The 14,757-nt window shown below is 43.1% G+C and overlaps 1 protein-coding gene across 1 annotated transcript in view; it reads left to right on the top strand.

The window, feature by feature from the left end:
- Positions 1-1,380: 1,380 nt before the first annotated feature.
- Positions 1,381-14,757, top strand: part of FBLN1 (fibulin 1) — an 80,080-nt gene continuing 66,703 nt past the window's right edge. Inside the window, exon 1 of the mRNA XM_084279559.1 lies at positions 1,381-1,661. Coding sequence (XP_084135685.1) covers positions 1,586-1,661 — 76 coding nt within the window. The 5' untranslated portion in view covers positions 1,381-1,585. The remainder of the gene's footprint in view (positions 1,662-14,757) is intronic.

Here is a 14,757-nt window from a genome sequence, read left to right as displayed (position 1 = left end):
TTCTTTGATGTCTATTCCTGCAGCAGAGTTGGGAGGCACCTTGAGAAGGTTGGCAGAGTGAGGTTCAAAAGGAACCAAAGGAAATGGCCCTTCACACAGTCAGTGATAGATCCATGAAACCTGGTGCCAAAGGATATGTTGAATGATACAGGTTTACAAGAACTCAGGGGGTGACAGGATAAATACCTGGAATAGAAATTCCCTGGGGACCACTGAGAGTACAGAAACAACATCCCACTGAGGAAATGCTCCAAACTCAAAGCAGCTGGAGGCTGGGAGAGTAGTTGGGAGAATTATCACATGAAGTTTCCTTGTTTGTATTCTTCCCTTGGTGACCACTTCGGATCGTTGATGAAGACAGCTGCTGTAGCCTATTGGGCTAGTTGGACCCTTGGCCATGTGGCCATTTTTATGTTCCTGTGTAAGAAAAGAGCAAGTAACCTGGTGCAGAACAAAACATGCATACTTCTGACTCTTACTGCCTTAAATACTTTTCCCACTTGGACATACTGCAGAAACATGTACAAAGCTTGAGTTATTGAGTAGTTAGATGAATACTCCAATCAGAGTCCATGTGGCACAAGGACCAAATAAACACAAAGTAACTTCCAACTGTTTTTTCTGAGTAAAACCGAGGGCAAAGTATAGAGGGGTGGTGACCTCTCCATTTGTTTCCATGTGACTTTGCCTGCAAACATTATCCCCCACATTATCGTAAAGATCTTGGCGGCAGCATAGCCAACTGGGTGCTTTCAACTCAGGCTCTTCCTTTGACTACTATCAGTGTTTGTGTTCCTGTTTAAATAAGATAAGGAGGGGGTTTTTTTTTGAAAAAAAAAGGGGGGGGGAGGAAGAGGAGAGAGAGCAGAGTAGAAGCTCTTTGGGTTGAAATTCTCATCCTGATTTTTTAGGAGGAGGGGAGGAAAGAAGAGAATTCTTTTCCCCGTTGCATTTCGTTGAATGATTCTAGAATCTCTTTCCCTTTAAAAATCTTTTTATTGACAAAAGTTGTAGTTGTGGAGCAAAATCAACGGAAAGACTAAGAGCAGGGCTTGAAAAATCTCCCCTCCAGAGGTTAAAGGCTTCCTTCTCTGCTAGGTGGTTTCTTTTGTTTTGTTTTTCTTTGCTTTCCCTTTGTTTGTGGCGTTCTCCTACTTGGCACCGAAAGAAGTCGCTGCGTTTCTCCTTCACAGAGTCGGTCACGCCGGCCCTAGGTTCACGCTGAGTATCTGTAAAGTTTTCCGAGCCGAAGGGAGTCACTTTTACAGCGTGTGTGGGGGTGGCGGGGAGAGAGGTAGGGGTATCAGCAGCCACGGGGGCTCTGCCTCCCAGCTCCGTGGCGGCTCCGTTCTGCTAAGCACTTGCGGGCTGTATAATTAACCGGGTAGGCAGTGAATTAAATCTTTGTAAAACCCACTGAGTGGGGGGGTTCCTGCAAGCTCTTTTCCAACCGGTCTCAGGCGGCTGGGATAACAGAAGCAGCAGCAGCAGCAAGCAAAAAGGGGGGAGCCCACTGGACGCTGCTGGAGAGCCAAGCCCCCGCTCCGTGCGAGTGCTCCCGCCGGCTGGGAGCTGCGGGCGGCCGATGGACAACCTCCGCGGGGCCCGGCCGCTGCGGCTGCTCTTGCTCCTGGCGCTGGTGCCTTCGCTCCGGGGCCAAGGTAAGTGCGGGGAGCGGCACCGAGCCGAGCCGCGGGCGTCCGCCGGGCTGCGCTGCGCTCTCCCTCCGGCGCCCAAAGGCCCGGCTCTGCCTCGGGACAGGCGGTGCGGGGGCCCGGCCGCTCCAGCGGGCTGCGGGAGGCTGTTGGCGGCGGGGCGCCTCGCCGGACCCCCGGGGCTGGATGTCCCGGCGCTGCCCGCTCCTGCTTCCCCTCCTGGGGCCGGGGGGAGCGGGCGGCCGCGCTCAGGGCGGTGAGCAGCGTCCCGCGGCTGCAGAGCGGGCCCACGGGGGATGGGGCAGCGAGATGACTGGGCTTCCCATAGTGTGTGTCCCCCTTTCCCGTGCCCCTGGACGTCCCGGGCAGGCTTTAAAGCGCCGCTGCCACGTTCGAGAGAGCAGAAAGGCGTGGCGTGCACCGGCTCCGCCGCAGCTGCTCGTCGCTACCGCCGGCTTCTGCTCGCCCCTCGGGGCCGCTGCCACCCGGGCAGGTTCGCTCCGCTCCGGAGGGTCGGTACGAAGCTGCGCCGGGACAGACTTTGCCGCCGGGACTTGGTGAGTTGGGTCGCCGCGGGGCCGGGCTGCGCTATCCGCCCGGCGCCCCCCACTGACCCCGGGGCCGGGAGTCCCCCCGGGGCTCCTTGAGGCGGAGGCGGCCGGGCCCCCTGGGACGGCTCCGGCGCTTTTGCAGCCCAGTGTCCCGGGAATTGGCGACACGTCGGGGCTGTTGGGGCTGCCGCCCTGCAGCGCAAGGCGCCCCGGTGATGGGCGTCGGGTTAGACTGCACAGCGCGGAGGTGATGTGTCCCGGAACCGGCGGGCGGGAAAGGTGCCAAGTATGATCTTTGGGGACCAGATTATGCCCCATGAAACGCGAACGACAGTTACATGAAACCTCAGTGGCTCAGGGAGAATAGCGAAGCGAAGGGTGCAGGCTTTTTGAAGGCAAAGTGCGAAACGTTTGTGAATGATACTGTGTGATGTGGTTGCTTTTGTGAGGGGGATGGTGTGTCTGGATACGGGCCATGACTCCCTTTCCATACCCTGCGTTTCTTTTCTCTTAATACTGTCTAAAAAGAGGCTATTAATTTGCTTTAACTCCGTGTAGTAATCCAACACAAACATAACCGGTAAGATACGACAAAGAAACTACTTCTCATACGGTGACAATGAATTTATCATAGCTAACAGATAAGGGACGTTTTCTCTCAGAGGAACCCCAAGGGGGCCTTTCAGAGTCGAGGCTTGGTTACGCTATACCCCAGGCAAACACTTACAGACATATGTCCTCAGGCCCGGGCCTAACAGTGGCGGACAAAAGGCAGTGAAGTCAACTATTTGTTACTATCACAGTATTTCGGCTCTTGGAATTTCATATAGTAGAGTACTTGTTGCAGATATCCTTCAAAATACTTGCTTTTGATAGATGTTAGTTGCTCCTTTTAAAGAAAGGGGGGGAACAGAATATGGGTTAGAAAAGCAACATTTAGTGCCAGAGTCCCAAGACAGCTGCTACTTTCTCTCAGGCGACAGGGCACACCAGCAAAACTGTGGCTTTGATGTATCACAGGGAATGGGCATAGGGATTTTAAGCATTCAAAATTACTGTAAAAAGCTGAATAGTTTCATTTTGTGACCTCAGCATACATTTAACCTTAAACACTAGACTAATTTTAAGAAAAACGGTGATGAGATCTCTAAAATCCAGTTTTCTAAGTTTTTGTTAGTGTAAAGTATAGCCAAATTTGTCAGTAAAAGGTGTATCTTTTATTCTCAAAACTCCATGATCTCAGTTTCACCTCGATTTTCTACATCCTCAGAATTTTGAAAACAGTACACTGGACAAAATTAAGGTGTCTAAAAGCAGGTGAAGGATGCTACCTTCTGAGGACTAGACTGCTCAAATACAAAATACAATTAGTAGTAAATGTAATAAATAATTTAATAATTACTACTAGTTGTGCTGTAAGCAAGATTGTTTGTTTTTCTGTGCTATTTCACATGGCCATCTGTGTTTTGCAGGCAAATGAGGTAATTACCATGTGAGATTGTGTTGATTAAGTGGAGACCCCTTGGGGCAGAGCCTGTGTTCCTCCCTGTGACCAGCATGGAGGTGCTTGGGGCAAAGAGAGGCTTCTGAAGTGCTTTAGTGATACAGATGCTACGTTGCTAAGAAACATATTTCCGAAGTGCAGCTTTCTCCTAAGCTTGTTACCAGCAGTTTTCATAACTGACTTTACTAATGAATCTCCAAACTGTTGTTATCTATTAATTAAAGTCCATATTCTGAAAAAAACCAGAAAGGAACTTTCTTCACTGGAACTGCCCAGTGCATGGGAATATAGTTAATGCAGGTCATTATATATATCAATGCAAAGGTAAAGGTCTTCTAAATCCTCTAAATTTTATAATGCAGCTTTGGTTTATTGTATGCATTACAATTTTAATTTTTTTTTTCTTATGATGATGAAAGCTGCCACCTACTGAAGAATACCACATCATTTTGTCCAGTCGGTGTATGAGTAGTTCATCCTCCAGCTGTGCCTTTGGCATGTCCTGGTACTACAGGCACAGAGAGTTTAACTCACTAAACATCTGGAAACATGTCTTTTTCAGGGTGAGCTTACAGTTTGTAATAAAAAAAAATGTTCCACTGACTGTGTGGAATGAGTTTTATTTTAAGATTATGATTTTTACATGTGCTTTTATAGCAGTAAGTTTATAAGAAGTATATGGGTGGAGGTAGGACTTTAAAAAGGCTAAATCTGTGTTTTTGTGTCTGCTGCCATAGATAAAATCTGCCCCAAAATCACATACTACCAAAAAATACAGTTCTAAAATCTGAGTGCAGTCGCTAAATTGGTTTTCAGTTGAGTTTCTTTTTAATAGTTCATTTTCAGACATGACATTTTATTGCAATCAGGGAAGAGCAAGATGTTAAACTCTTGTTTTTCATCTGAGTAATTGAAAGCAGACGTGTTAGTGAAATCCAAGATGAAAATCCATAAGCTAGCTTATCAAGTTACTGCAGTATATTTGTACTATTCTGTCAGATTTCAGGCATTATCTGATAGCAAGTCAGTGCATTTTGAAAAGTTATTTGTTTTTTGTTGCATTTTAACCTGTTCTGCAAGTTTCATACCAGTTTTATACATGTTTTTAATAAATAGTTATGTTCAGACCAACTTATTCTACAAACCTTAGTGTGTTCTGAAATGAAAGATGCTTCTTAGACCTCTGTGACTCGACAGGAGTAGTGTTAGCTGGGACCATAAAGTGAGTTTGGTTTTGTGAGTTGTGGATAGATCTAGAGAAGTCACAAAATCCATTAAGTAAACAGAGAATAGGGGTTTACTAGATGTAGTAAAATATCTGTAGAGAATAAAAGGGGATGAGACAGAGAAGGTCAAGAAAGAGCGAGCTGAAATCCAAATAAGAAAAGAAATCAGGGCACAGGCAAGAATTTTAATGGTAGCATAGAGTGGTTTTGTAGGAAAGAGATAAATGAGCAAAAGCTTTTGTGGAAAAGGTAGCAAAAATTGATGGTTGACCATGACAGGGATTAAGAAAAGTGAGTAAAATTAGGAAAGAACAAAATCAGCAGATAGTTTTTGCCAGAATAGGCAAAGGTTTTTGTAAAGCACTTGTGAAATGTAAGACACAAGTATTTATGTGTGGATTCAATGGAAGTAAACCAGTTAGTAAGATTTTAATAATTCAGTTGTCACATATAATTAAACTAGGAGAGGGGCTAACATTGCTCCAACATAAAATGTAGAAGTGGAGACTGGAGGGTGAGAAAGAATAGAAAAGCTGTCCCCAGAAAAGTCAATGATAGAGTTGTCAGGACCAGGAGGGAAAACAGTGGAAAAAGGGTACAGGATGCAAAAGGACAGAACATGAAGGAGAAGGGACAGTGAAGAGCCCTAGAAGAATGTGAAGCATTACTGGTTGTAATATTTTGTGAGATCAGTTTAGAAATGCTTAATGTCAAGTAAGTGGAGAAGAAATTATCTTCTAGAAGTAGTATTTACAAAGGTGATGTAGTGGGTAATTTGCAGTGGCATGGAGAGTGTGTACAGTAAGGGAAAAATTGACAGTGCTGTTTCTTGTCCTGCTGAAATCATCTCTGGCAAGACACTGGGACAGTCCAGTAAAAGTTCTCTCAGTAATGGCATGCAACAGTTTGGTCAGAGGATCTCCTGTGCTGATGCTTTCCTGAATACACTGGCACATCATTAGCTAACACAGTTGATGAAGCTTCTTACCTCCACTTTTTTCAAATGAGTATCATTTTTTTCCCCCAGCACTCGTGTATCTTGTCATTGTTTTGTCTTTGGTATAATCTCCTTTAGACTTAAAAGTTTTGAGAAATTTGCCATTGGGTTCCAAGTGTGGGCTGTTGGATCTTAAAAAAGACACAGAATTTCTAGATTCTCAGGAATTATCATTCATAAATGTACCAATTCATTTAAAATTTTAATTCACAGAAAGCTGAATGAAGTTTTGAGTACTTACCACACAAGTATAGGAAGTGGGTCATTACTTTCTGGGTTATGGTAGCACCCACAAACAACCCATCCTGCACAAGCGTGTGAGATACTCACTTAGGAGTTTAGTACTGTCAAAATCTGGACTAAGAACTTAAGTACAGTAATAAAGAAAGCTATTTTCTCAGTGTTTTTTTTAATCAATGTTGAAGTAAGGATATTGATATAGAAATACTTTGGTTGGTGTTTCCTAGGATTTAGTAAGCACTGGAAGGATATACTGTACAAATTCTACCAGCAGTACATCTGTTGGAAATACTACAGTCTTCCAGCTTTGAAACTCCTACCACTGACTAAATTCTAAGCTCAGAGTGCTGAGTTCTTTTAACATTAAACACTTAGGCAGAAAATCTGGAAAAGCTAGGTGTATGTTTGCAACTTGGTATCCATAATTTCAATAATGAAGAAAATCTCAGGGAAGAGTTTTAGTAATGTTTTTCTCCAAAAAGAAAACCTTTCCTAAATTATTGCTATATTAATATTTAAAAATAAACCCCAAACCTACCAAAAAACAAAGTATCTTTATTTTCTTTCTGCTCTGTGAAGTCTGAGTTCCTTCTATGTATGTTAGTTACTTGAACCTTGCCCCACTGTGCTATAGATTTTATCCCATCTACATGTTTCCAGACCATCCTTTACATATGGCAGTAGTAGAATATCAGAATCTTTAATAATTGTAAGTATTTTTTAATTCAGCAACAAATATGCCTACGCTGTAGTTGTGTCACTTCAGTGTATGAAAGCAGAGTTATTCCAGTTTTCTGTTCAGCTGAAAATAGAGAAATCCCAGTGTGAAAATATTTTTCCTGTCACCATTTCACATGAGAAGATAGAAAAACGCTTAGTGCATATATATATATATAATTTGAGACATGATGCTCTGTCATATTCTCATATACTTCCTATTTCAATTGCTTTAATTTAAATATATTTTTGGACTAGTTCCAAAGTCCTTTAAGTCTATCTTAAGACTCACTATGGTATATTTTGGATCGTGGTTTTTATACAAAAGAACAGACTAACAATAGATTAGTTGCAAATACTTTTATATAAAACTTTCTAATCACACTTTTTTCAAGATTTGAAAAGAGTCAAGAGAAGATATTTTGTTATATGAGAAAGAAAATGCTCCACTTCAGGCTATCAACACCATGTGAAGTAATTTCATTACTTGAATATTTTTTTTTCATACAGGGAAGGACAAAATTCTTCATGTCTTCTAGAAATCATCAGAATAGCTTTAAGATTTCTTGTTTCAGTATCATTGAAATTCCAGCCTCCTTATATAAGTAAAAATAATATTAATGATAACAAAAAAATCTATCCAGGAATATGAAAAAAAAATCAAGTTAATTTTAAAAGACAGAAAAAAAATCCAGATGAAGTGACAATCTTCAGATATGGGTTGTTGAAGTGTGTAAGAGCCTGTGTGTGAGATGTAGCAACAAAAGAATGGGGTTAAGTGGGGTTTGGAGCAGCCAGGTAACACACATTATTAAAAGTCCTCTCTCATTGGGGATACAAGGGCCCATTGCCTAGAAAGGATGCAGAATCAGCCTCAATATTGTTGTGAACAAAAAAATAGAAACCTGCCTAGGACTGATCAAATTTTAGCAGTTCTTCATGAGAGTAGCAGGTAGGACAATATAACCTCCTGAGGACTCCTATATCCCTATCTTCTGTGGTATTTGATATGGGTCTAGGATGCCTTTTAGTCTTCCTGAGTAACATGCAGCTCTCTTTTCTGATTTTTAGTAGCCTGTTGCTTTTTTTGGAAAGACTTTATTTTTTTTTTAATTAGAACTTAGACAAAATAAAAAAACCCTACCACAATAAAGCCCTTACTGTCCCCACCAAGGAGAATAAGGCACGTTGCAACAGACTGTTGCCTCCTTTAGGCCTGTCCTTATCACCAAATGCTGCAGCTGCCTCCTCACTGGCTCCTGCCATGAATTATTCCAAGGGCTTCTTTCATTAACTGCAAACAGACACCTCATAAAATGAGGTTTGGCCATATCTGAAAAATCCCTCTTGTTGTGTGGTGGCCACTTCTAGTGCTACCAGAGCCACATTCCCCATAAATGAGTGTTCTCCAGACCTAAAAAAGTTTCCAGTAAAATGTTGGCTGCTTTAAAACCAGCCACAAAACACACTGATGTACCAGGCATTTCCTTCAGGGTGCTGCTACTTCGGTGAGTGTGCTAACTGGGTTTCTTCAGTGATTTCAGCTATCCTGAAATAATCATACTCAGCTGAGAATTCCTCTGAAGGTAAAGGTTGAAACCATTTCAGTCTCTTTAGGGAGGATATTGTATTTCTTAGCAACACATGAACTAGGAGTGATTGTCTGTCAAGTCCATAAAGACCTAGTATGACCTCTGCACTTGGGAGGGAGAAGCACCATTGTCATAGGTCCTCCTGAGGACCTACAAGTAGTCTAGGGCAGGTCTGGAGAGGAGTAGCTGGTGATGAATGCAGCCTTGCAGGCTGCAGCAGATATCTTGGAGACTGCCTTCTCTCTTGTGCTGCTGTGGGGATTACAAGAGAGGGCATCCTAGCTCCAAGTGTCATGCATTTGTTAGAGTTCAAGATGGTGTATTCTTTATGGGAACCTGTAAGAACCACCTTGTGGAAGGACTAAGAATAGCTTGATGTCTAAAGGTCACTGATGCCACAGCTCAGCAGTGTCTGTTCATTTTATCCTGTAGGTATATTGGCATATTTCTTGTATGGTCTTGGGGTAAACAAGAATGTCCGCAGAAAAAGAAAAGCTCTTTTGCTGTGTATGAAATGGAGGAGGGACATCTTCATTCCAACTTAAGCCTGAAGAGATCCATCAGATAGTCACATCATCTCAGATGGAGAATGGTGGTGCTTCCTTGCATTGCTCCATTACTCCCAATTCAGAACGTTTGTTTCAGGGAATCACGAGGCCAGATTTTATGTTCTATGTCTTTCTTTTATGATTTTAGCTCTCCTTCACCTTTTCCTCTATTCTGTATGCCTAATCCCTAGGCTTACACACAAGATCAAGACACTGCAAAGCTGTACTTATCATGTTTTTCTATTACCAGGTGGACCTTTGAAGTCAGCTGGCTTCCCTCTTGTCTAAACACGTCTCTGGGTGTATTTGATGCCTTAAGTGGCCAGCCAGAGTGTATTTGCAGTGCCAGAAACAGCATTTACACAGTTTATTGTAAGGACAGCCAAAAAATCAAGACTACAAGTCCCAGCTGCCAGCACTTGACTGCTTCTCCCGCTACAAAGGCAGCTGACTTGTCCACCTAATATTAGCCAGGTGTCACTGTTTCAAGAGCAGTTGGCTTGACATAGCAGCTCAGGCCAAGCACACTTTGTCTGCCCTGAACCTGTAGCACAGTGGAGCCTTGGCCAAGGGGATATGCAGTTGCTCTTCCTTTGTGTCAGGCAAGTACAGATGGAGAGAGGGGGGAGGTTGGAAGACAAAGAATATGACTCTGAATAATGCGGGTGGCCAATCAACAATCTGTTGTTGATCAGATTCTCTAGGTAGACTTCTGGGGGGGATGGTGGTTCAGCTGACAGTTAGATGGATGAGCATCACTACTAAGACAGTTTTCTTGACAGGACAAGAAAGGCTTTGTCAGAAAGGTATGCCATGAAAACTGCAAGTATTTTTCTTACTGGAAACCTAAACCAATGCATGTTGTAAGCTTGAGTTCCAAAAAATGGATGTCATACTGTTACTGAAACACGTTGGACTAGTGTTGAGCTTTCACAGGGTCCATCTGCTGCTTGTATCTGCATGTGCTGAGAAGTGATAATCGTGTTCTGTTTTCTCACATTCCTCAGTGCTGACTTTCTCACAGAGTAAATTGAGTGAAGGGAGAGACCTGCACCACATTTTACAAACCTAAGCAATTAATGTGCTTGAAAACATTTTAACAAGCAGGTGTGACTTTGACCCCTTGACCTGGACTCACTTCCAAATCCATACCTACTTATAACTGGCTATGTGGGCTGGGAAGTCAAGCTCAGAGGGTGGTGATCAGTGGAGCAGAATCTGACTGGAGACCTGTGACTACCAGTGTTCACCAGGGCTCAGTGTTGGGTCCAGTCCTGTTAATATCTTCATAGACAACCTTGATGAGGGAATATCATCCACCCTCAGCAAGTACCTGATGATACAAAGCTGGGAGGAGTGGCTGACACGCAAGAACACTGCGCTGCCATCCAGAGAGACCTGGACAGGCTGGAGAGCTGGGCAGGGAGAAACCAGATGAGGTTCAACAAAAGCAAGTGTAGAGTCTTGCATCTGGGAAGGAATAAATGCTTGTATCAGTACAGGCTGGGGGATGACCTGCTGGAGAAGAGCTCTGTGGAGAAAGACCTGGAGGTCCTGGTTGATGACAGGTTGGCCGTGAGCAAGCAGTGTGCCCTGGTGGCTGAGAGAGCCAATGGGATCCTGGGGTGCATCAGGAGGAGTGTGGCCAGCGGGTCGAAGGAGGTGATCCTCCCCCTCTACTCTGCCCTGGTCAGGCCCCACCTGGAGTATTGTGAACAGTTCTGGGCTCCCTGGTATAAAAAAGACAGGGACCTTCTGGAGAGAGCCCAGAGAAGGGCTACAAAGATGATTAAGGGCCTGGAGCATCTCCCCTATTAGGAAAGGTTGAGTGAGCTGGGGCTGTTCAGCCTAGAGAAAAGAAGACTGAGGGGGCACCTTATTAATGTTCATAAATATCTGAAGCATGGGATGCAGGGGGAAATGGCCAGCCCCTTTTCAGTGGTCTGTGGGGACAGGACAAGGGGCAATGGCTGCGAGTTGGAGCACAGGAAGTTCCGCACCAACATGAGGAAGAACTTTTTCACAGTGAGGGTGACAGAGCCCTGGGACAGGCTGCCCAGGGGGGTGGTGGAGTCTCCATCTCTGGAGATATTCAAGACCCGTCTGGACACCTACCTGTGCAATATGAGCTGGGGAACATGCTCTGGCAGGGGGGTTGGACGCGATGATCTCTCGAGGTCCCTTCCAACCCCTATGATTATATGATTCTATGAATTGACAGTTATGTCACTTACTGCATTGAAGAACTGGAAGGCTTTACTAGGACTAGTTTGATAAGCCCACTAAGGCTCAGGTGTAGCTTTTGGGTTGATATTTTTGTCAGCTTTCTAACTGTTCCATAGATCAGCACTGAGTAATGAACAGCTATCTAATCCTGGATCGTACACAGGTTTTTCCATCATCACCATTCTATACAGGACAGCTGCTATTGTAGATTGTTACTTAAAAGATCACATCCCTTTTTGATCTAGCTGGAATGCTACTGCCATGACAATTATCCAGTTCTTTTTATTTCTGCTTTTTTCTTTGCACAATTCCCAGAAACAATTCAGGGTTTCTCATTCCAGGAATCATGCTTTTGAGTAACATTCTTAAGCTTATCTTTCTTTTGCAGAAAATACTCTCTGTAGCAGCTGAATAAGCAATTATTACATCATAGAAGTCAAAGATTGTACAGTTTTTAACCACATTTCTTGCTTTGAACTCCCACACAGTATGGCAATCCTGTTAAGATTATCAAACTACCTTTTTTTAAAACAACCATATGCTCATACACATTTTGGCTGCATAAGCGTAGTTCATAGCTAGCACATGAATGTGTAGTGCACAAAATGCTTTAATTTGTGTGACCTTTAATCACTTCTTATCTGATAGGTCGTCTTCATGACAGCTTTTGTAAAATTAGAGATCTGAGTTCCAGGTGTCTTTCCACTGTCCTCTTCCTGGAACTCCTGAAGTTCTCCCCCAGAATACTACATATACCATCTTAACATCAGGGCATGCATCCTTGCTGTCATCATACTAACATGACTCAAGTTATTTTTGATGTCTTGCTGCACATACTTTTTTTTACAAAGTACTGATGAAGCTGTGTTTGATTCTATCCAAAACAGACTTGTATATTTCACAATAAGTCAATTAGCATGCAAAATTACTACATCTGAGTGAAAAGGAAGTCAACGTGCTGCCATCTTATCAGATCTCAGGTTTATCTTCGTATTTTTCTGTCTCATGATACCAAAAAGCTGAACAATTGCTTCACAAACTTACAAAATGAACCAGACAGCATATCCCTGCATGCTACAGCTTTCCTGCAGAGTTTCTTCCTCTAAATAAAGGAGCACAGACAGTGTCATCGGCCTTTCCCAGAAGTGTTTTGTATCTTAGACACCTGAGATTTCTCAGGCTGATTTCCATGGAGCGTTGCGCACTTGGCAAAGCAGTTGAAGATGCACCAGGTTCAGAAGAGTGGTACTGTGATTCCTGCTTGATGATCTTTGGCCATGCAGCTCTGAGGGGTACTGTGAGCCCATTGGCCATGGTAAAAGACACACAGCTACATTCAGAGAAAAAAAGAACCATTGTTTTCTGTGCAGTATGTGAGATTCTTCAGGATGATGCAATCAGAGTAGGTTCTGCTGTCTGCTTTCCGCTACCCCTTCCTTTCAGACGCCCTGCATTGCAAACTTCTAGTTATGAGAAACTGAGGAGAGGCCATAGACCACCCTGCCCCCCCACACCTTGCTGTTGGTCTCCTGAAGAGGGTGTATGGAGGCACAAATGGCCTCAGCACGAACTGCTTGTGCAGAGATTGCCACCTGGGAGCCGCATGAACGGGCACATGGACTGTTGAATCCACACCACTGGAAAAATACAGTGAGGAGACAATACGTCTGTCCTATTTCTGAATACTCATTAAAAAACTCTCCATGCCAAAACAGTCAGAATAGATTCCAGCGCAATCAGGCGTTGACACCCAAAGATTTGTCCACAAACTGCCACTTGGAAAAGCAAGCTGCAAAGCCAAGCTAGAGCAAATGTTTTTCACTGTTTTATTGTGATATTTTAGAAGAATGGCCTTGAGGGTGGAGTTCTTCTTTTACTGCTTGTTTTTCACTTCCCTCTATTCTCAAGAGATTTTTGGCAGGATCTTTGGAGGATATGAATTGTGATGTCACTGAAAAAATGAGTCTGGACCACAGTTCTCCCTCAACAAACTATCCGAAATCCTTCTTTGTCTGCTGCACTCCTACAGATGAGCTTGCTTAGCTTGGCCTGCTTTAAATTCTTGAGTTATTTGGTTGGAGTAGAGGTGTGTTGCCAGAGCTGGGAGGGAAGAACTGGTGTCCAGGGCCAGGGATTGTCCTTCTGGGGAGGAACTTGGCTGAAGACCCATTTTGTATAAAGCCCTGCAAAAACCTGCAGCCAGCTCTGCACTTCAGTTAAATGTGTATCATTTTTCAACACGGTTAAGATTAATTGCAGTCAACAGCACTAAAAGTCCAGTTATTTGTAACACATTGTATGAAACTTGATGCATATAATGTTTGTTAGCAGTATGCTGGCAGGCAGCAAGCACCAGACAAGGTCTCTATTCCCAAAGAAGAGATCAGATGCAAATTCATGTCTTTCACCACAGGCAGATATTTATTTACAAGACTGATTTTCTCTGTAGTATTATAAACTACAACTAAGTTTCAGATACTGGCATGAATTCTGGACACACTGTGGAATACAAGAGAATTATTGTCTTGACTTCATATTGACAGAATTTTGACCATTATTTTGGGTAAGTAAGACTAGAAGGATGACCTGGGTCATAGAGTACAGAGCTCCGTTATAAACGAACACTTAGTGTAATGCCATTTATAAGTATAATGATTTTCTTATTAAAAAAAAATTAGTTTACTTGATCCCATAATTTTGATTATTGTTTACTGCGGTAGTATTTGTTGACAGGAACCACATCCTTTCACAATCTTTACTTATGTAGGCTTAAAATGGTCTATTTCTTCCAGTTTTTCCTTCCACAATAGGGCTTTGATTCTCTGGTGCATCATCCTAGCCTTTCTTTACACATTTGCCATTTTGATGTGTCCCTTCCTGAAGAGGAGTAACCAGAATCATACTCAGTACTCTAGAGCTTTGCACAGTAGAATTGGTAACTATCTTAACAGTACCTACCTTAAGATGTAGCTCTTTACTTTTTGCTTGAACTTGTTGGATTGTAATCAGGAGTTGGGAATGTAGGTTGTTCCCTGCAAACAACCAAGTTACTGGTGGGGGTTATCTTCTCTAGTTGCTTTCAGCTGCTTTCTAACTTTCCAACACATGAAGGTCTGCTGGTTGAGGTACTTATATAAACTCTGTCCAATGCATGTCAAAACAAGTGTGATCACAGAGTAGATAGTATTTCCACTTCTTTCAATAACTGCAGTAGGGTAGGAGGAAGATACATGGACAAATGAAAGGAGGTAGCTGTGACACCTGCATATAAGGAGCACTTGGGAAATGACAGCTTTTTAACAGGTATAGGAAAAGCCAGAGGAAGCAGATACTTGTCCTTTGTAGACTCTGCAGGAAATCATTTGAGAAAATGGATAGTCTTGAATATAATGCTGCTACTAACTGATTTTTTTCACATTTTAGAGTGCTTGGAGCAAAACTAAGGATGAGACAAACATGTAAGGCATTTTATGATCCAGCGGAGAGAGATGGTCTGGGAAT

The sequence above is a fragment of the Gallinula chloropus genome, assembly GCF_964237585.1.
Source record: "Gallinula chloropus genome assembly, chromosome: 1".
Classification (NCBI taxonomy): domain Eukaryota; kingdom Metazoa; phylum Chordata; class Aves; order Gruiformes; family Rallidae; genus Gallinula; species Gallinula chloropus.
This window is presented reverse-complemented; position numbering and strand designations above follow the sequence as displayed.